Below are 19,152 nucleotides of genomic sequence, written 5' to 3'. Positions count from 1 at the left end.
TGCCTCTGCCCCGAGGCCTCCCTCCCCCTGCGGCGCAGCGAGTGGGACGGGAGAAAGCACAGCTGCCCAGGCTCCGATGAGAAGATAAAGGATCTGTTTATTTCCGGGCCTCTGAGCAGGGTGGTCACCTTCTCCTTCTAGGACACCACGTCAGAGCGCGGAGAACAGAACAAAGAACCAGCCAAGAAGAAAAGGAGGAAAGAAACGAAATGCCTGAGTTAATGTGCCCTTTGGGGCTTCTGCTTCCTGTTTACCCGACACGCACACTGCCCCTTGTCCGACAGCCTGCACCGACGTTGGCCTCCTGGTTCTGAACCCGTTGAACTCGCTGCACCTTCTGTGACAGGCGGTCCTCCCTGGCAGCCTGCTCCTGGCAAAGCGCAGCTGAAAGCCTGAGTGTGGGCGCCGCGCACCCGGGGAGCTCCACGGGAGCAATGCCCGCCTCGGCGGCTACGGGCCCGGCCGGCCGCGCCTCTCCAGGGAGCCTTTGGTGAGTTCCAGGACCTGGTAGATATCCAGCGCTTCGCCTGGAAGAGAGCAGGTCGCTAACGACACTGTCGGGGCACGGGGCTCGGGGCTCGGGGCTCAGGGCTCGGGAGGGCCCTGTGCTTCTGTGTGAAACGTCCGTCTTAGATACGCTTCCTGTAGAAAGGAGGCTTTCTGGTTGTTTGGCGTTCGGGGCACAGCTTTTTTCACTTAAGAATGCACTTTGACTTTGCACAATAAACCTTTAAACGTGGCCGGTGTGGTTGGAGAGGGAGAGGTGCCGATGGAAGAACCAGGGCCGCCAACGCGCCGTCACTCCTGTGAGCACGCCCCGGAGGCGCAGCCCCTCGGGGTTCACGTCCCGCTCCCGGGGGGCCCAGGGCACGTTATACACACGCAGCCGACCTGCTTGCTAAGAGGGGACTCGCCCTCTGGTGCCCGAGCTTCCTGTGGCAGAGCGCTGCCCAGGGCACCTCACCTCCCACCCATGACAAGAGACACCAAGGCGTGTGCTCACCCTGGGGAACCCCGTATCTCCTTTCCATCCCCGTCGGGTTGGAGGGGGTTTTACAATCCATGGTCACTTCCTTCCTGAGACACCGGTCAATGTCAACGGCACTGAAAAAGGCGACTGACTGGGGCAGGTCATTGAGGCCCAGCTTGTAGGCGAACATGCACCTGAAAGAGAGCAGCCCCCTCAGCGGCTCCTGCCGCACCCCGACCCGTCACCGCGGAGGGACGGCCTGCACCCCGGGAGCTGCGCACAAGGGCCAGCGCCCCCGCCTTCCCACACCCCACAGGGAGCTCCCGAGAGGCAGGGATGACACGCGTCACTGATGTAAAGATTTCCCTCAGCACCTGAGTATACAAGGACTCTGTTAGCTCCTTACGCAACGCCCCCCCCCGGGACACAGTGCAGAGGGCACTGGAGACACGCCGCTTATTGTAAACACTCGTCGTTTACCGTTAATCAGCACAGCGCGCTCCCACTGGTTCTGGGGCTGATGCACACGGAACTGTGCTATCATTTAGTTCAACCAGTAAGTGAAATTCTACCGTGAGGAAATGCAACCCAATATATAAGGTATAAATTATTTAAAATCACGTGAATTTCCCCACTAGCCAGGTATTACTCTGTTAGGAATCAGAATAACCAGCTTCTGGCACTGAAGGAAAAGTTCACAGATAAAGGTGTGTTTGTAGGGGGCGCTATTTGAGAGCTACTATTTGGGAAAACGCCCCTGACCCGCCTGCTCACCACATCAGTGATCTAATCTATGACACTTTTCAGGCTAAAAATCTTTAAAAGTTGAAGGCCAGCCTTAAAACTTAAAAAACTAGAGAGGAAAGCTAACACATCCACTTCCGGGGAGATGAGAGCTCAGATCGCACTCAGCCTGGTCCGGAGCCCGGCCCACCTGGTCAGCAGGTTGGTGATCTGCAGGGCCAGGGCCGCGCGGTAGCGGTCCTCCTCGCGCACCAGGTAGCGGACCTCGTCGTGGATGCTGATGCAGAAGCGCCCGTCGATGGCGAACTCCTCGAACAGCCACTTCATGGCCACGAGCATGAGGTGCAGGTAGTCCACAGCGGAGCTCTGCACCACCCAGTTCACCCGGCTGGTCATGAACTGGGGAGGGAGGGGCGCCGGTGAGGGATCCCGTCCGCATCTGTGCCTGCCTGCCTGCCTGCCTGCCTCCCTCCCTCCCTCCCGTGACCTCCCGTGTTCCACGCAGTACCTCCCCCTGAGCCACCGAGGGCTCCAGGGCCCGGCTGATGCGGCAGCCCAGCACCGGGGTGCATGGCTCGTCGGCCGTGGCGATGCTCTCCAGCTTGTTGAACATCTCTGACTCCGTGCCCCCCGTCCACATACGCTCTGCAACCACGTTCCACTTCTTCCCGCGGGACCTGGGGACCAGAACAGACCGAACAAGCATTGTCTTTCCCTATCAGCTCATCCCAGCCCCCAGGGCCCACCAGGACCCTCCCTCCCTCCCTCCCTCCCTCCACACCCAGAGGGTTCTCACTTTCTCGAAGCTTCCCTCTGGACCTTGCGCAGATCCTGCAGGGAAACGCAGCCGTCCTCGGTCCTCTCCACGGGGATGTGCAGCTGCCTCACCAGCCACTCGCCCTCATCGGACAGCCGATACCTGGGGGCAGGTCACCACCATCATGCCCATGGGAGTGTCTGCTCTGTGCCAAGCCCCGGGCCCCTGCCTGTCCCCCACAGGCTCGCTTCAGAGGCAGAAATGGGCACGAAGAGGCTGGCAGAGCCCAGACAGGAATCCACGCTTTGGGTTATGCCGGGGTAGCTGCCTGTCCCAAAGCCTTAGACGCAACTGCCAAAGGACTGGCAGATTTTTAAAAATATATAATATTTTTATTGATTTCAGAGAGGAAGGGAGAGGGGAAGAGAATCATTGGTCGGCTGCCTCCTGCATGCCCCCTACTGGGGATTGAGCCCACAAGCCTGGGAATGTGCCCTTGAACCGAATCGAACCCGGGACCCTTCAGTCTGCAGGCCAACGCTCTATCCACTGAGCCAAACCGGCTAGGGCAGGGCTGGCAAATGTAATTAACCCTCTAAGGTAGTGGTTCTCAATACAGCTCCTCATGTTGTGGTGACCCCCAACCATAAAATTTTCGTTGCTACTTCATAACCAATTTTGCTACCGTTATGAATCGTCATGTAAATATCTGATATGCAGGATGTATTTAGGCGACCCCTGTGAAAGGGTCGTTCAACCCCCAAAGGGGTCGAGACCCACAGGTTGAGAACCGCTGCTCTAAGGAAACCTGTTCAAGGCCGACTTAAATGTCACAACCCAGGGACGAGCCACCCTGCAAGCTCAGTCACGGGTGTGAAGGGAGAGAGCCAGGTAAGGGGAGGGAGGGCAGTGGGGGGTCGTAGAGCAGGCCTGAGGCCCGGGAAACGATGCAGGGGACCCTCACCTGCGCAGGCCCTTGGTGACGGCGTACATCTGCTGGGCCTTCTCGGCCGCCTCCTGGGAGGTGAGGCGGTGGTTGAACTGCATGAGCAGGCGCTCGGCGAAGGGCTGCCCGGCCCCGTAGATGCGGCCGTAGTTGAAGACCTTGGCGTGCTCGCGGCTGATGCCCACGGTGGCGGCCGTCTTGCTGTGCAGGTCGGTGCCCCGGCTCTTGCGGCCCTGCAGGGTCATCCAGCCGAAGGCCGTGCAGCCTGGGGGCAGGACGGAGGGAGAGGGGCTCAGACACGCTGGCCCCGCCTCGCAGCTGGCTCCCTCCCCGCGCCAGCCCCGCTCCTGCCCACCGTGCATGCCCGCGAAGTGGGCGTCTCCCAGCACCGCTGCGATCCACAGCTCCTGCGAGTCCACGTCGGCGCCCACCAGGACGTAGCCGGGCGGGGCCTGCACCATGGCCTTCAGCTCGCTGCCCACTCGGTCGGGCTGCAGGAAGAGACACCCCTGAGACGCCCACCCACTCCGGCCGGGGCGGCGGTGTAGCAGCAACAGGCTGGCAGGTAAGGGCCTCCCCACCCTGCGCCGGCCCCCTTTAACCACAACGGCTGCGGCCGTCACGCCTGGTCAGGGTCTGGCCGGCAGCAGGTGCCAGAACATGCGCGTTTCCTAAAATGGCTGACTTGAGAAGCTAGATAAGAACCCGAGTCCCGCCTGACCCCGATCTCGGGGTCCCTTTCCTGCCCCTCACTGAAGGCCCTTGCAACCCGCGTTTCTAGCCACATCGGAGAGGATGGGCAGGGACCAGGGTGCGGGGACACGTACCCGGGCGTTGCTGGCGGTGAGCCACGTGGGCTCCACGGCCCGGCGGGTGATGGTGCCGGCCGTCACCACCTGGGGCAGGATGGCCCCGTAGCGGTTTTCGTCATCGTAATCTGGGTGCCTGGGGGCAGGGGAGAGCACGGGCCTCAGCAGCCTGCTTTGGTCCTAGGACCGCCCGCCCCCACTCCTGTCCCCCAACCACTGGGCAGGCCTTACCTGGTCACGGCACGGGGCAGAGCCGACCTGGGCAGCCACACCACCATCTGGGAGCTGGGGGACAGACAGGCCCAGGTTCAGCACGGCCCCCGGGGCAGAACCCAGCCCTCCCACGGGGCCCTCACTGCCCACTTCAGGCTGCTTGCGGCCACCTGGTGCCCTAGAATCTACCAGCCAGGAGCCTGTGCCATCTGAGAACCGGCCAGCAGCCTCTGCCCTAATCCCAGAGCACCCGTGCAGCGTCCACCGGCAGCCTGGTCCACGCTCAGGGCAGACACGAGCCATCAGCACTCTTCCCGCCCTGGGCTGCGGGCAGCCCGCACCTGGACCCGGCCTTCAAGGTGAATCCATTTAGCATGCCCAGCCCCCAGCAGAGGACAGCCCTGGTGCTCAGCAGTTACAACGAGGGGTCCTTTTAGAGCTGGGGGGCAGGGGGTGGGGGCGTCATCGGGGTCCTACAGTACCATTCTCTATATAAACAGGGCAGCTGAGGCTGGAGAGGGAGGGGGGCTTGCCTGTGGACACGCAGCACCAGGACTACAAGTAGCCGGGCCTCCAGACCACAGTGGGGCTGTCCGCTCAGCACAGGCCGAGTCAGGGGCCCTGGGGAGGCGGGGAGGGAGCCCAGGCTGCAGGAACCTGCCAGGGGCAGATGGGCACGTCCGTCCCCCGCGGTGCCCACCTGATCCGTTTGTGGGCGTTCCTCCAGAAAGAAATCATCTTGTTGATTTCCAAGGCCCGGGGCCCGCTGGCGCCTCCCGGGCCCGCCTGCAGGGTGCCGTCCTCCATCTTGGGCAGGAAGTCCTTGGCGAAGGGGCTGCCCACGTTGCAGCTGTTGCCGTCCTGCGGGCAACGGGAGCAGGGGCTGGAGGCAGGTGGCAGGCCCTGTGCGCTCGGGCACTGCCTCACAGCCCAGAGCCTGGAGCAGAGCAGCGGGGGCAAGCCCGCCCCGACGGCCGCACAGGCAGGCACTGAAGACAGCAGACCTGCCCCTTCGCAGGACCAGCCGTCACTCAACACCCATCGTGGAGCAGACTCAGTGCCAGCACCTGGCATGTCCTTGCCCGCCCAGTTTCCACGGGAACACGGCTCCGATGGTGCCATTTGTCCTGAGAGCACGCTGGGCCCCAGCACCGCCACTGCCATTCCTGCGAGGGGGCGATCTCGCGGGCTGAGCCACGCAGGCCTGCCGGGAGCCCTGAGCGCCACGAGGATACGGACGGGCGCGAACCAGGACACCCACCTTGTGCGGCAGCTTGAAGAACCAGCAGCCGGGGATGTCCACGTCGTGGTAGGGTCCGTTGCCGTGGTGATAGGCTGGCTGGCTGGCTTTGGGGCCGCCAGCCCCAGTCTGTGGGGCCACACACCTAGATCAGGCCCTGCCCCAGCGCCTGCATTCAGCGTGGGCCAGGGGTAGCTGGGGTGGGAAAGGGGCCGGGATCGCTGAGCAGGTGAGCTGGGAAGGGGCAGGCCAGTACCAGGTCTCCCGCTTCCTCCTGGGCCTTCCCACAAGTGTGGGGCCACCAAAGGCAGGCAGCACCTCCCAACCCCCAGGACCTTGAGGCGCAGGTGGAGAGCTGCTACTAAGGGTGTAAGGAGGTCCCGGCCGCCAGTACCCCCACCCCCACCCCCCAGGAACTGAGCCCGCGCCCTGCTCACCAGAGCTGGGGGCTGACCCAGAACTGCCGCCTCCGAGCTGTCCGCCTTGGCCTCATCCTGCACCTCTAAGCAGCCCAGCTCTTCCACCTGGATGGGCCCAGGTACCAAGGGAGTGAAGCAGGAGGCTGGGTCGGCCGGAATCCACCAGCCCCTCCCTGCGGCACGCAGACAGCCCAGGCCGGCCTGGGTGAGAGCTGGGCACACCGTGCCCCACTCCCCCCTTCCACGGAGGGCACGGCGACCCTCCCCAAGCTCAGGCTGGCGCCCGCCCTCACCATCTGCCACTGGGCGCTGCTGTCGCTGAGCAGGAAGTCCTCGGCAAGGCGCGCCGCCTGCGGCTCCGGCTGCCGCTTCCCCTGCTCGGCGCAGTGCTTCCCGTACAGGGACTCGATGGCTCTGCGAAGAACAGCAGCGGCTCTGGTTAGGGTGCCCGCTCGGGCGGGCAGGGGCGGGCCTCCCACAATTCCCCCTGTTTAGTCCTCAGAATCAGCCCTGAGCAGGAGTGGGCAGCCCTCCCCGGTTTTAGACGGCGAGCAACACGTTGGAAGGGACCCAGCACCCGGGGGGCAGGCTGGTCCGAGGCCTGGACTGACTATCGAAGCTGCTCTCAGGCCGCAGAGCTGCGCCGCCCCAGGGAAAACTCATAGAGGGGGCGAGGGGGGTCAGCCGCCCACCCCAGGCCTGCTCCTGCCAACGCACCCACCCTCGCTCGCAGGAGCAGGGCGATCCCAGCCCCTTTTCTGAGACCCACGAGGCACCCCGGCTGCCCTGCCAGCCAGAACCCTAGGCCACTGCAGTCTGAGGCTCCTCCCAGCCCCTGCCTCTCAAAGCCCTTGGCCTGTGACCTCCCATAACCGGCTGCCCTCGCCTGTGCTTCGTCCACTCTGACGGGGATAACCTGTCTCAGCCACCGCTTGGAAGGCACGGGGAGAGCGCCCCCAAGGGGTCGTAGCCCAGATGGTGACTCGTGCTCCGAGAGTTACACTCAGAGAGAAAGCCCCCGCCCTCCGCACGTTCCTATGGAGGCAGCCGGGCCCTGGGCGGAGAGCGGGCCCTAGTCCTCCCCTCTCCCCCTAGTCCTCCCCACCCCCCCAGTCCTCCCCACCCCCCTAGCCCTCCCACCCCCCCAGTCCTCCCCACCCCCCCTAGTCCCTCCCCACCCCCCAGTCCTCCCCACCCCCCCTAGCCCTCCCCACCCCCCATTCCTCCCCACCCCCCCTAGCCCTCCCCACCCCCCCAGTCCTCCCCACCCCCCAGTCCTTCCCACCCCCCCCAGTCCCTCCCAACCCCCCCCAGTCCTCCCCCCTCCCCCAGTCCTCCCCCACCCCCCCTATCCTCCCACACCCCCCAGTCCTCCCCACTCCCCCCAGTCCTCCCCACCCCCCAGTCCTCCCCACCCCCCCAGTCCTCCCCACCCCCCCTAGTCCTCCCCACCCCCCAGTCCTCCCCACTCCCCTAGTCCTCCCCATCCCCCCAGTCCCTCCCCATCCCCCCAGTCCTCCCACCCGTCCCCCAAGTCTCCCCACCCCCCCAGGTCTCCCCCACGGCCCCCAGTCCTCCCCCCCTCCCCCAGTCCTCCCTCACCCCCCCTAGTCCTCCCCACCCCCCCACAGTCCTCCCCACTCCCCCTAGTCCTCCCCATCCCCCCAGTCCTCCCCCCTCCCCCAGTCCTCCTACCCCCCTAGTCCTCCCCACCCCCCCCAGTCCTCCCCACCCCCCCAGTCCTCCCCACCCCCCCAGTCCTCCCTCCCCCTAGTCCTCCCCACCCCCAGTCCTCCCCCCTCCCCCAGTCCTCCCTACCCCCCCTAGTCCTCCCCACCCCCCCAGTCCTCCCCACTCCCCCTAGTCCTCCCCATCCCCCCAGTCCTCCCCATCCCCCCAGTCCTCCCCATCCCCCCTAGTCCTCCCCACTCCCGAGCACCTGGCTCTGAGCCTAGAGGGGGAGGGCCGTGAAAAGGGAGCTAGAACCCAGCCTCAGGCCCTCGCCCTTCCCCAGCAGGAAGGATCCCGGGAGCTCAGCTCCCTCCCCGGCCCCAGCCGGAGCCTCACCTGTAGGGGCAGGCCACCCCTGACGATGGCACCTTAGCCAGGTTGTCCCGCCGCCCGGGTACCAGGTACCCCCAGCCGTGCCGCTCTGAGAAGTGCAGGGGGAAGCCGTCCCAGGTCAGCGCCATGAGCTTGGGGGTGACGCGCATCTGCAGGCTGAGGAGGCTGGGGCCCGGGGTCCACGCAGGGTCATCCAGCCGGGGACAGAGCTTCCGGTACCACCTGTGTCCCCGGAGGAGAAGTGTCACGGTGTGACTGCAAGGAAGGCTCTCTCCCCGTGACGGGCTCCACCCACCCTCCAAGGCCCGGGACCTCAGCCTCGCTGCCACTCTCGCCCTCTGGGACGTGGCCCAGAACCCCCGTGGAGCCCGCAGAATAACTGAAAGGCCCCACTGGACTAGGCTGCAGGCGGGCCAGGAATGCCCAGGGCAGTTCCCTTCCTGGAGGGCCACTGGCCATAGCAACATCTGCCCCCAGCCTCCCCCCGCCCCCACACACCTCAGTTCTCATGACATTCCCGGGCCATCAGAGTTCTGTCTCTCACTTGTTGGTCACCCTGGCTGCCCCTGTTCTCCTAACTGTGCCCTCCGTGAGGCTCCAGTGAAGGGCCACCTCCACAAGGAAGCCTTCCCTGATTACCCAAGGCAGCCAGTCTCTGACCCTGGATACAGACACCAGCTGCGCTGGCTGGTCTGTGTGCCTGGCAACTCGGGGTGAGGGAGCTCCAGGAAGGAGGAGCTGTGATGCCATCTGCACCCCAAGGCTGCCGGGGCGGCACACAGCAGGTGCTCGGTGAGCCGGGCAGAGGGAACTAGCTGAGAACAGGCACGGGAGGCAGCAGGAACCAAGGGCAGCACGCCAACCCGTGCTGGGCCCTGAGCAGGGCATCCTGGGAGGGGAGGGGCCAGGGCTCACCCAGGGTGTCCAGGAAGGTGCTGGGGCCGCTTGGGCAGGAGCTCCATGGTCCCCTTCAGCTGCTCCAAGCAGGCGCGGGCCGTGACAGCGCGCTGAAGCTCCTCCTCCTCACTGGGGGGGCCGGGGTCTGCAGGCAGGGGCGGGGGAGAAGGCGGGGAGGGACACAGGATCGGAACCAGGGAAGGGTCTCTCAGACAGACCCGCCCAGCCTCCTGGCGGCGGGAGCGGCACCTTCCCAAGGCCCATCTCTGCCCACCTCCCGCCCGAGCGCCCCACCTTCCTGATCCTTGGCGTCTCCAGGGGCCCCGGCACCCTCGCTGGGCACGTCGCTGGCGGCAGCCGGCTCGCTCCTCTTCACCCGCCTCACCTTCTTCTGCTTAAACTCTTGCAGGTCCCACTCCAGGTCCCAGAGCCAGGGGTCGTCTTTGTACCTGCGCAGCCAGCCCGCCAGGCAGCGCTGAGGCCGAGCCGAAAGCCAGCCCCCCCGCCGCCCCCTGCCCGGCTCCCGCCCGCCAGGCCGGTACCTCTCTCCCGACAGCAGCTGGCAGGCGTCGTTGGCCAGGTCCATCAGCGACTTCTTCATCTCCCGCTGCAGCTCCTCGTAGGTGCTCTGCGCCTCCGCCAGGTAGCGCTCCCAGTTCTGGTTGACGGGCAGGTAGGACACCCCCATCTCCAGCATGCCGGCCAGAGTCACCGGGTGGGGACACCTTGGGCGCAAACACCGGGGCTGCCGTCAGCGACCCCAGGAGGAGGGCTTTGGCCCGGTCCCCACCCCGATCCCCGCCCCGTGCCAAGCACAGCCCTGCAGCCACAGACGGGGTTTAACCCCAGCTTCGCCGCTCCGGCCACGGGGCTGGGAGTCGCTTCCCCTCTCTGAGCCTCCCTTCATCCGTAAAGTGGATTCAGTCATGTGCTGCTCACCAATGGGACACGTTCTGAGAAAGGTGTCGCTAGGTGACTGCCACCGTGTGGACACGGCAGAGACAGCGACACACCTAGATGGTCCAGCCCCCGCCCACCTGAGCTCTACATACGGCTGCTGCTCCGGCTACAGCGCTGTACAGTGCGTAACGCGCTGAATGCTGGAGGCAGCGCTAACACAGCGCAAGCATTTGTGCGTCTGAACATCTAAACCTAGAAGAGATACAGTAAAGCCCTAACCGGTGTGGCTCAGTGGATAGAGCGTCGGCCTGCGGAAAGGGTCCCGGGTTCGATTCTGGTCAAGGACACGTACCTGGGTTGGAGGCTCTATCCTGACCCTGGCTGGGGCAGGTGCAGGAGGCAACCAATCAGATGTGTCTCTCTCACATGGATATTTCTCTCTGTCTCTCCACTCTTTCTAAAAATCAATGGAAAAATAGCCTCCCGTGAGGATTAACAACAACAACAAAAGATACACTAGAAACACAGTATAAAAGGTAAAGCGTGTGTGTGTGTGTGTGTGTGTGTGTGTGTGTGTGTGTGTGTGTTCGTGCAGATGACAAGATACTATGTAGCGAGAACCCTAAAGACTCAACACTCAAACTGGGTCTGGCTGACAGGGCTCTGACCACACGGACCGGAAGCCCTGGGCGCTGATCTGGGTGGGGTGGGTGCTTAAAAAGCTGGGACCACACACAGCCCCAGCCTCCCTGCAGGACCTGCAGAAACCAGCGTCCAGGGCCCCGGCGGCCCCCACAGACAGAGCGGCGCCCATCTTTCAGCCCCGAAAGGCCAAGGCCCTGAGCCCAAGAACAACCCCGCGCCCCCTGACGGCAGCGGGCCGGGTGCTGGGAACCCACCAGCCCGGGCTCCCCTGGGGCCGCGCTCACCTCTCCAGGAAGAGGGGCAGCTGCTGCTGGAAGACCTCGTAGGTGGCCCACACGTCCTGGGCACAGTACTCCATCAGGTCCTGGCACAGGCGACAGGAAGGCGCTGGGTGGGCAGCCGTCCCACTACCACCGCCGGGCTCAGGGTCAGGTCTGGCGCGATGCTCCCGGGGTTGGCGAGGGCTCCGCCACCCCCGCTGCACCCCCATACCTGGAGCCCTCTGCACCCCCATACCTGGAAGTTCTCACGGACGTCCTTCATGCTGCCCTTGACGAAGAGCTCGCGGGGCTCCTTCTCTAAGGGCGGCCCCCCGACGTACAGGCCGTGCACGTCCGCCAGGTTGTTGACGCTGCTGATGTCCAGCCAGTCCCAGGAGGAGATCTGAGGGGCCGGAGCAAGGGACACGGCGGCTCAGCTGGCCCCAGGCCTGACCGGCGGGCGGTGAAGGGGTCCCCAGCCCCCCGCAGGCGTCCTCACCGCTGGGCCGTTGCCTTTGCCCTGGGACTTCTGGGCTCGCTGTGTGACCTGCCAGGCCTTGCGCTTGCCCTGCTTGGCGGCCATCCACAGGCTGCGCTGGAAGCTGCTGAGCCCCGAGATGGCCATGTGCATGCTCATGGTGTCCAGGAAGCGCATGCGGGAGCCCTGAGGACAGGCTGCGGCTGAGGGGCCGGCCCGCCCGCCCGGGCTCCTCACCGCTCCCTCCCCCTCACACCGCTTCTCACGCCTTCATGCCTGTGAGGGGCCGGCCCCCCCAAATTCTAGCCACCCTGAAGGTGCGGACCTGGCTCAATCCCAACACACAAGTCCTCCCAGCATCCAGCACAGCTCGCAGGGCACAGTGTGGCCAAAGCAAGGCCTTCTGAGCTCTCAGGCACAACCCCAGCCCCGCCACTCACAAGCTCCGTGGCCCTGGGCAAGCGGGCAAGGCTGGGCCTCGCACCCTCAGCCACGGGCTAAGGCTGCGTCCCCTGCGCTGCCCTTCCCCGGGCTGTCGGGAGAACACATGATAAAGCATTTTCATAAAGTTAACAACTGTCACAACTAGCCCTGGCCGGTGTGGCTCAGTGGATAGAGCATCGGCCTACAGACTGAAGGGTCCCGGGTTCGATTCCAGTCAAGGGCACATGCCCGGGTTGCAGGCTCAATCCCCAGTAGGAGGCGTGCAGGAGGCAGCTGATCTATGATTCTCTCATCGTTGATGTTTCTCTCTCTCTCTCCCTCTCCCTTCCTCTCTGAAATCAATACAAATATGTTTTTAAAGAAAATAATTTTTTAAAAAATTGTCACAACTGTACACCCGGCATGTATCTGACATGCACATTGGTCTGACCCTCCGAACAGGCCTATGAGACAGCTGCTGTCCCCTCCCTCCTCTTACGAAGAAGGAAGCTGGGGAGCTCACACCGCTCATCCGTGGCTGAGGCAGGATGGAGCCAGGCTGTGGGCCCGGAGCCTGCAAAGACCCACGCTGAGCTCTCACAGGCCACACAAGGAAGGGCCATTGTCCTGTGACAACCAGGTCCCGGAACAGGCTGGTCGACAGTGCGTCCCCCCATCACCGAGACCAGCCGCTGCGCCGGCCCAGGACCCTCACCTGGATCCGGTACTGCTCCCTGATGTGGGCGCGGTCAAAGGAAACGTTGTGCCCCACCACTAGCTGCTCCTGCCCGTCTCGCTGGGTGGGGCCGGCACTGGCGGGGGCCTCCAGGGGGATGAGGTCAGCCGGCGACAGCTGGCTGGTCCAAGAGTAACGCTCTTCCACCAGCCGCCGGCTGCACCAGGAATACCTGAGGGAGGAGAGGCAGGCAGGGTCAGCCAAGAGGCTTCCAAGTTCCGCTCCACGGCACCCCCTGCAGACCCGCCACCGAGGCCAGGCCACACTTGACAGAGGTCCAGGTTGGATTCTCTGTCAGGGCACGTGCCTGGGGTTGTGCTCAATCCCTAGTAGGGGGACACCAGTGAGACCGATGGGTGCTCCTAAGCCTCACAGAGCGAGGCCACGTGGGGCGGGGCGGGGGTATGTGTTGGCGGTGGTCGCAAGAGCTCCCGCAGGTAAGGAGGGTGCCAGTGCCACAGCCCGGGGTCCGGGTTCAGCCCTAGCTCCGCCCAGGTGAGCACCGACCCTGAGCTCGGCTCTCAGGTGCTTTAGAAATAGTCCCCACCCCTCACGTCTGTAAACAGGACAGCTCGTGCTCCAAGTGCCCGTACGTGAGAGAAGCAATTCGAATAGAATCCAAAGCGGAAATGATGGGGTTTTTTGTTTGTTTTGTTTTTAAATATATTTTTATTGATTTCAGAGAGGAAGGGAGAGGGAGAGATAGAAACATCAGTGATAAGAGAGAATCATGGATGGGCTGCCTCCTGCACACCTCCTACTTGGGATGGAGCCCACAACCCGGGCATGTGCCCTGACCAGGAACTGAACGTGACCTCCTGGTTCATAGGTCAACACTCAACCACTGAGCCACACCGGCCGGACTGTGAAAGTGGCAAAAAAAAGAAAGGACAAGTGCTGCATTCATGTACGGGCTGAGTCATCCAAAGGCTGGAACGATTGATTCTAAAGGACGAAGAGGGTCTGTGCCTCTGAGCAGCCTCGCTCAGTGAGAGCAGCGACAGTGCCCGGGAAAGGTCCCTGTGCGGGGCGGGGGAGGGACCGGGATGTCCGGACAGGAATTGGGAAGCGGCTGGAGTCTGCTCAGGGGCCACGAGGCTGAGCATGCGCAGACGGCCGCGGAGGAAAAGCCCGCTGTGCATACAGGATGCCAAAGGGTCAAGGCCGGTCAGGATCAAAGTGAGTGACGAGGCCACATGTGTGGCCGCCACAGCTGCAGAGGCGCTCCCTGTGCCCTGACGGGGAGGAGGAGGGGTAGCCTGCCGACAGCTCCAACAGAAGTGGGGGGGGGGGGGGGCGGGGGTCAGCAAAAAGAGGTCCCCCGTGTTAAGCTTGGTAAAAATCCAGCTCTCACTCCAAAGGGTGGGAGAGCTCAGGGACTCAAGCTGGAAACCTCCCCCCCTTGCCATGGGGCGTGTGAAACAACACAGAGGAAAAGGCTGGAGAACGTCAAATGTGTGCGGCTATGGCGATGACAGGAACTTCAGTGGTAATAAAAAGTCATACTGGCCCGGCCGGTGTGGCTCAGTGGTTGAGCGTCGACCTATGAACCTGGAGATCAAGGTTGGACTCTCTGTCAAGGCATATGCCTGGGGTTGTGCTCAATCCCCAGTAGGGGGCGTGCAGGAGGCAGCCGATTAATGATTCTCATCATTGATGTTTCTATCTCTCCCTTCCTCTCTGAAATCAATAAAAAAATATATATATTCTTTAAAAGTCATACTGGCGACAAGATCCAGGTTGGCAGCTGTGCAGAGCCACCTCAATATGAATTTACTCGTGATTTTAAAAAAAGCCAAAACACAAACACCTTTGGTGAATGTGAGATGAGTCGGAACAAATGCCACTAATACTGTGAGTCTTGGATGAGTGCTGGCGGCCTGCGGCATGCCCCTCTAGTCTGAAGACCAAAGCCCTGAGCAGCAGCCTTCGGGAAACTGTCCTGAAGGCTGCCCAAGGCCCCCCCCCACCCACCCACCCACTGGAAACTGAGGGCTGGTCGGGTACTTGACGTTACTTGACCCAGCCATGCAGCAGGGATGGGCCCCGGTTAAGAGCTAGGATGGCCCCACACAGCACCCCCACCCCCACCACGCACACCCTCAGGAGGGGGGTGCCAGTGTCAGCCCAGACCTCTGTGCCCGCCACACAGCCCCAGGAGGAAGGACCAGGCCTCGGTGCCCAAGCAAAGGGAGCAATGCCCCCAGTCCCACTGGCTAGAAGGAGCGAGAATGAGGCCGGTGGGCAGCACAGGGAGAAACAAGTGAACAGTTCAGAGAGGAAAGAGGCGGAAGTGAAAAGGGGGCTCCGGTTAAATTATCAAAATACAAGCCTTTCTTGCCAATGGTTTCCTAGTTTTCTTTCAGCCGCCGCGGCCTACTTCAGCTTCTCGAACGATGGACGGTACCCGCTCTGTGACCATCGAGTTACACGAGCGCTAGATTCTCCTCTTAACTAGAGCTACAGCCACGAGAAATCACCTAGTTCCTGCCATTAATGCCTGTCTTCGCCACTCAGCTACGTCTCCCCCATTTTCAGCTGCATATTTAACACTTCGCAGCTTTCTTCACAAAGAAGTCGCTTCCAGGAGAAATAAAGAAACTGCCAACTTTTTGGCCGGCCAGGCCCGAAAGCGTGAAGGCTGTACACAGTGTTTGAATCCTGGAATGAAGACTGAAAAGGGGAGGGCCAGTCCTGCCATCATTGTTCGAGAAGCGTGCACGGCACTTAGAAAGTTACTTAAAAAGAAAAGAAGGGACAAAATTAAAAATAAATAAAGCAAAAACAGAAAAGGAGATTAGCTATACCTTTTGGGGGGGAAATGCCTGCTTGGGAGGCTGAGGAAAGCAGCGTGTCTCAACTGGGGGTGCTACCGCCAGGGAACATTGGGAATGGGGGTCGGGGGTGTCTGGCATTTAAGGGAGCAGCAGGGGTGCTTAAATGTCTTATCCCGCCTAGGACAGTCCCCCCCACGGGAGCTCTCTCCTGCCCAAAATACCCCATAGCGTCCCCTGAATAGAAACACTGTTCACGTGTCTTAGGCCCGTGGTTGGCAAACCGAGGCTCACGAGCCACATGCGGCTCTTTGGCCCCTTGAGTGTGGCTCTTCCACAAAATACCACGTGCGGGCGCGCACGTACAGTGCGATTGAAACTTCGTGGCCCATGCACAGAAGTCGGTATTTTGTGGAAGAGCCACACTGAAGGGGCCAAAGAGCCGCATGTGGCTCGCGAGCCATAGTTTGCCAAGCCACAGTTTGCCGGCCAATGTCTTGGGCTAACTTCTCAGGAAGCCATCAGGAGAGGGGAAGAGAGACACCCCCCACCTCCAAGGGGACTGGTCGGTCACCACAAACCCCTGCCACCACCTGCCATCTGCGTGGGTGTGTGTCTGTGGCGTCTACCTTCTCTCCAGGAAAGCTGGGGTCAAGCCTATCTCATTATTGTTTAAAAGTATTTTTATTGATTTCAGAGAAGAAGGAAGAAGGAGCGAGAGAAACATCAATGACGGATCGGCAGCCTCCTGCCCACAACGCAGCCTGTGCCCTGTGCCCTGACCGGGAATCGAACCACCACCTCCTGGTTCACAGATCAACGCTCAGGCACACGGAGCTCACCGCGCATCCGCAGTCGCTACAAAAGCGCCCACCGGGGGGCACCCCGGGGGGGGGGGGGGGCTCAGTAAATGCTCCCTGAACCCAACTAGTAAGGTGAGCGCCCCACGTGCGGTCAAGTCCCCCCAGCCCAGCCCAGCCCGCACTCACCAGGCCGAGGGGGATATGGCCACCGCCAGCGTGGGGCAGGTTCCCTCTGCCAAGCAGACCTCCACGTCGAACACCAGGGCCCGCTCCTCGGGGATGGCCACGGGTTCGGCCTCCCCCGCGGGGCCGTACCGGGTCCAGCCCTCCGCCCAGGCCCAGCTCGGGGGCCTGGGGGGCAGCTGGGCCTGCAAGAGCGAGTGGGCCGCCTCCAGGTAGGGCAGGCTCTGCTTCTGCGCCAGGAGGCGGAAGTGCTGGTCCAGGCTGCCCCCGTAGAGGGGCGGCAGGCGCAGCTCCACGTCGGGCAGGGGCGCGCCCGGCTGCCCCCAGAGCCCGTGCTTCTGCAGGTGCTCCACGCTGCGGCGCACGGCGGACTCGCCGGGCGTCTCCCCGCCGCCGGGCCCGAAGATCTGCTCGTGCAGCCCCCTCGAGAGCATCTGGATGTGCAAGGGGTTGTGCCGCAGCTGCGCGTCCCCCGCGGATGGCACTGGCGGCGGCGGCGGCGGCCCGTCGCTGGGGCCGGGGATGGAGGCGGAGCTGGAGACCCAGCGCCCCGGAGCTGCTGGACCCGGCCCGGGCCCGACGGCGGCGGAGCCGGCCACTTTCCTCCAGAGCAGGCGGCTCATGGTGGGTGCAGGGAGCTCCCCGCTGGGATTGGGGACCCCTGGCTTTGGGCTCCAGCTTGGCTGCTTTTACCGGCTGCAAGACGTGGGGAGAGACACGTCTCGTCTCTGTCTTCCCGTCAGTGCAATGGGCCTGACCATGCCTGCCTTCCACCCGCAATCCTGGAGGAGACAGACGACAGGAAGCGGTGTTACACACGCATCGCCCGTTCTCTCGGAAGCCCTCGTTCCCGGAGCTCTTATTGCGCCCCAGGCAGGCAACGTGCCAGGCGCTTCTAGGGGCATCGCCTCAGCTAAGCCTCACACAACCCGGGGAGGTACCAATGCCCCCGCCGAGTAAACTGAGGTCCCCGCCGGCTCCTCGGTGAACTCGGGGGAGGCGCACACGCTGGTGAAAAAAGCCCAGATTCTGGAGGCGGACGCGGGTGTGAATCCCGGTCCTGGCTCCCAGCAGCTGCGTGACCTTGGGCGCGCGCCTTAGGCCCCGATGTCCTGCTCTGTAAAATGGGGTTCAGGACTCTGCCCTACGGGATGCTGTGCGGGTGACAAGGGGTAAGATGTCGCGGGGCCGGGGCCTCGGCAAATGGTGGCTGCCACGATCGCGAACGCCACGGCCCGAGGGCCTAGCGCCAGGAGGTGACAGCACTCGGATTCGAACCCGCTATTCCCCGGGGCCCCCACCCACGCCCGGCGCCCGCAGGTGCCCCGCGGCGGCCCGCGCGGCGCCCTGGGCCCCGCTCCCAGGCTGGAGAGGGAGGGGCCGCGCGGCCGCTCCAAGACCCGGCCTCCCCGGCGCCGAACCCGCGGAAACCTCGGTCCGCCCTAGGGCCTCCGGGCCTGCCGCTTCCGCCCCCCGGCCAGCGGCGCGGCTGCTCCCTCCGCGCGGCCTACGCAGCCTCGGGGTGGCGTGTGGCCTCCCCGCGCCCCGTGCGCTCCGCTGGCAGCCGCAACTTCCCGTCTGCGCCGCGCACGGTCCCGCGGCTTCCCCGAGAGGCGGGCGGGGAGACTCCCCGCGCGGCCAATAGGAGGCCCGCAAGTGGACCGGTCCGCCCGCGGGGGGAGAAGGAGACTTCCGGGTGGGCGCACCCAGCAAAACCCTGGGAACCAGGGTCCAGCCTCCCCTGCTCACGGAGCAGGTGGACCGGTCCCAGGCAAACGTGGTCATGAGACTGTTTAGCGGATCCAAGCAGCCACGGCTCTCGGGCGGCCGCGTGGCCTAATGGATAAGGCGTCTGACTTCGGATCAGAAGATTGCAGGTTCGAGTCCTGCCGCGGTCGCGGGAGTTTCAGTCATACTTTTTCGGTTTATTCCCCATCCCAGGACTGTAGGCGCTCAGACAGCTCGGGATTTGTGCCAATTACCGTCCGGCTCGGAAGCCCGGGAATGCCCGGGCCTGCGGAAGTAACGGTTCCCACACTCCACGCTCCCGGTGAAAGTGCCGCCTTCGTGCCCCAGGCTAACCGGGCGCAGCTCCAAAATGTACCCCAACGCGGAGGGAGCGGAGTGGAGAGGAAGCGCACCCCAAGCGGAAACCCCGATTCCGGTTCAATGGACACACAGGGACGGAAAGGAGTCAACCCCGTGCGGCCGCCCCGGGTCTGGGCCATTCAGATGGGCAAAACCGCCGCCATTTGTTGAACCCCAATCTGGCCCGCGGTGGTAAATTCCTCCCCATCCCCCATCCCCCGCCCCCCACCCGGCCAAGCGCGTCCTGCTTCCTTCCGCCCGGGGCGCCTCCCGGGGGTGCTTTTCCGCCTTTGTGGCCCCTCCCTCCCTGCATCCACCTCCTGTTGCTCCAGGTGCCCCCGCAGCCGGGCTCGCCGGGCTCTCCGCGCTCCGCGATGGAGGAGCTGCGGGGTGCCACGCGGAATGAGGCCCACGCGAGCAACGAGAGCGTGGGGACCCAGCTTCGCGACGGCGGAAGGTCGCCGAGCGCCAGCTCCCACCTTCCCGCCGTGCACGTGCCAGGGCACCGTGATCGGGTGAGGGGCACTGACCTCGGGGTTCTCCGGGAGTGGGGGGCGGAGCTAGGCTGGGGCACGCCCCTCGCCAGCCCCGGGCGCTGATCCCGCCCCCGCCCCCTTCTCCCCGCCCCCCAAGAGGCAGAGAAAAGCCCCTCTGTCCTAGATGTGTTTAACATAACACACGAATGTTTTCTTATTTTTTTCTTTTGGCAAAAAATGAAATGAGCCAGACCGGTTTGGCTCAGTGGATAGAGCGTCAGCCTGCGGACTGAAGGGTCCCAGGTTCGATTCCGGTCAAGGGCATGT

The 19,152-nt window shown here is 63.7% G+C and overlaps 2 protein-coding genes and 1 non-coding gene across 7 annotated transcripts in view; 2 read left to right on the top strand and 1 right to left on the bottom strand.

Moving 5' to 3' along the window:
• FANCI (FA complementation group I) overlaps nucleotides 1-279 on the top strand; it is a 51,128-nt gene extending 50,849 nt beyond the window's left edge. Inside the window, exon 38 of one of the 2 annotated variants that reach the window (XM_036355706.1) lies at nucleotides 142-279. In XM_036355706.1, coding sequence (XP_036211599.1) covers nucleotides 142-222 — 81 coding nt within the window. In that variant the 3' untranslated portion in view covers nucleotides 223-279. The remainder of the gene's footprint in view (nucleotides 1-141) is intronic. The other variant, XM_036355707.1, reaches the window with a different exon arrangement.
• POLG (DNA polymerase gamma, catalytic subunit) lies at nucleotides 78-17,869 on the bottom strand. Of its 4 annotated transcripts, none has more exons than XM_036355711.1 (23): nucleotides 17,683-17,868; nucleotides 16,265-17,043; nucleotides 12,481-12,673; nucleotides 11,364-11,528; nucleotides 11,121-11,267; nucleotides 10,889-10,968; nucleotides 9,602-9,784; nucleotides 9,354-9,508; nucleotides 9,078-9,204; nucleotides 8,166-8,384; nucleotides 6,392-6,512; nucleotides 6,117-6,203; nucleotides 5,701-5,808; nucleotides 5,140-5,300; nucleotides 4,458-4,511; nucleotides 4,245-4,362; nucleotides 3,773-3,908; nucleotides 3,436-3,682; nucleotides 2,511-2,633; nucleotides 2,223-2,391; nucleotides 1,905-2,113; nucleotides 1,004-1,164; nucleotides 451-527 (listed from the first exon to the last, which is right to left on the bottom strand). In XM_036355711.1, the coding sequence occupies exons 2-23, from the start codon at nucleotides 16,882-16,884 to the stop codon at nucleotides 451-453; spliced, it is 3,660 nt and encodes a 1,219-aa protein (XP_036211604.1). In that variant the 5' UTR covers nucleotides 16,885-17,043; nucleotides 17,683-17,868. The 4 variants fall into 4 exon arrangements, with proteins under 4 accessions (XP_036211601.1, XP_036211604.1, XP_036211603.1 ...); XM_036355710.1 differs by having other exon boundaries at nucleotides 17,693-17,868; XM_036355708.1 differs by lacking the exon at nucleotides 17,683-17,868 and having other exon boundaries at nucleotides 78-527; nucleotides 16,265-16,884.
• A 217-nt stretch (nucleotides 17,870-18,086) lies between these two features.
• On the top strand, nucleotides 18,087-18,159 carry TRNAR-UCG. Its single transcript has one exon. It is a non-coding gene; the product is annotated as a tRNA-Arg (tRNA).
• The last annotated feature ends 993 nt before the right edge of the window (nucleotides 18,160-19,152 follow it).

The sequence above is a fragment of the Myotis myotis genome, unplaced genomic scaffold (assembly GCF_014108235.1).
Source record: "Myotis myotis isolate mMyoMyo1 unplaced genomic scaffold, mMyoMyo1.p scaffold_m19_p_23, whole genome shotgun sequence".
In the NCBI taxonomy this organism is placed as follows: domain Eukaryota; kingdom Metazoa; phylum Chordata; class Mammalia; order Chiroptera; family Vespertilionidae; genus Myotis; species Myotis myotis.
Note: the sequence above shows the minus strand (reverse complement) of the source record. Positions and strands in the feature narration are given on the sequence as shown.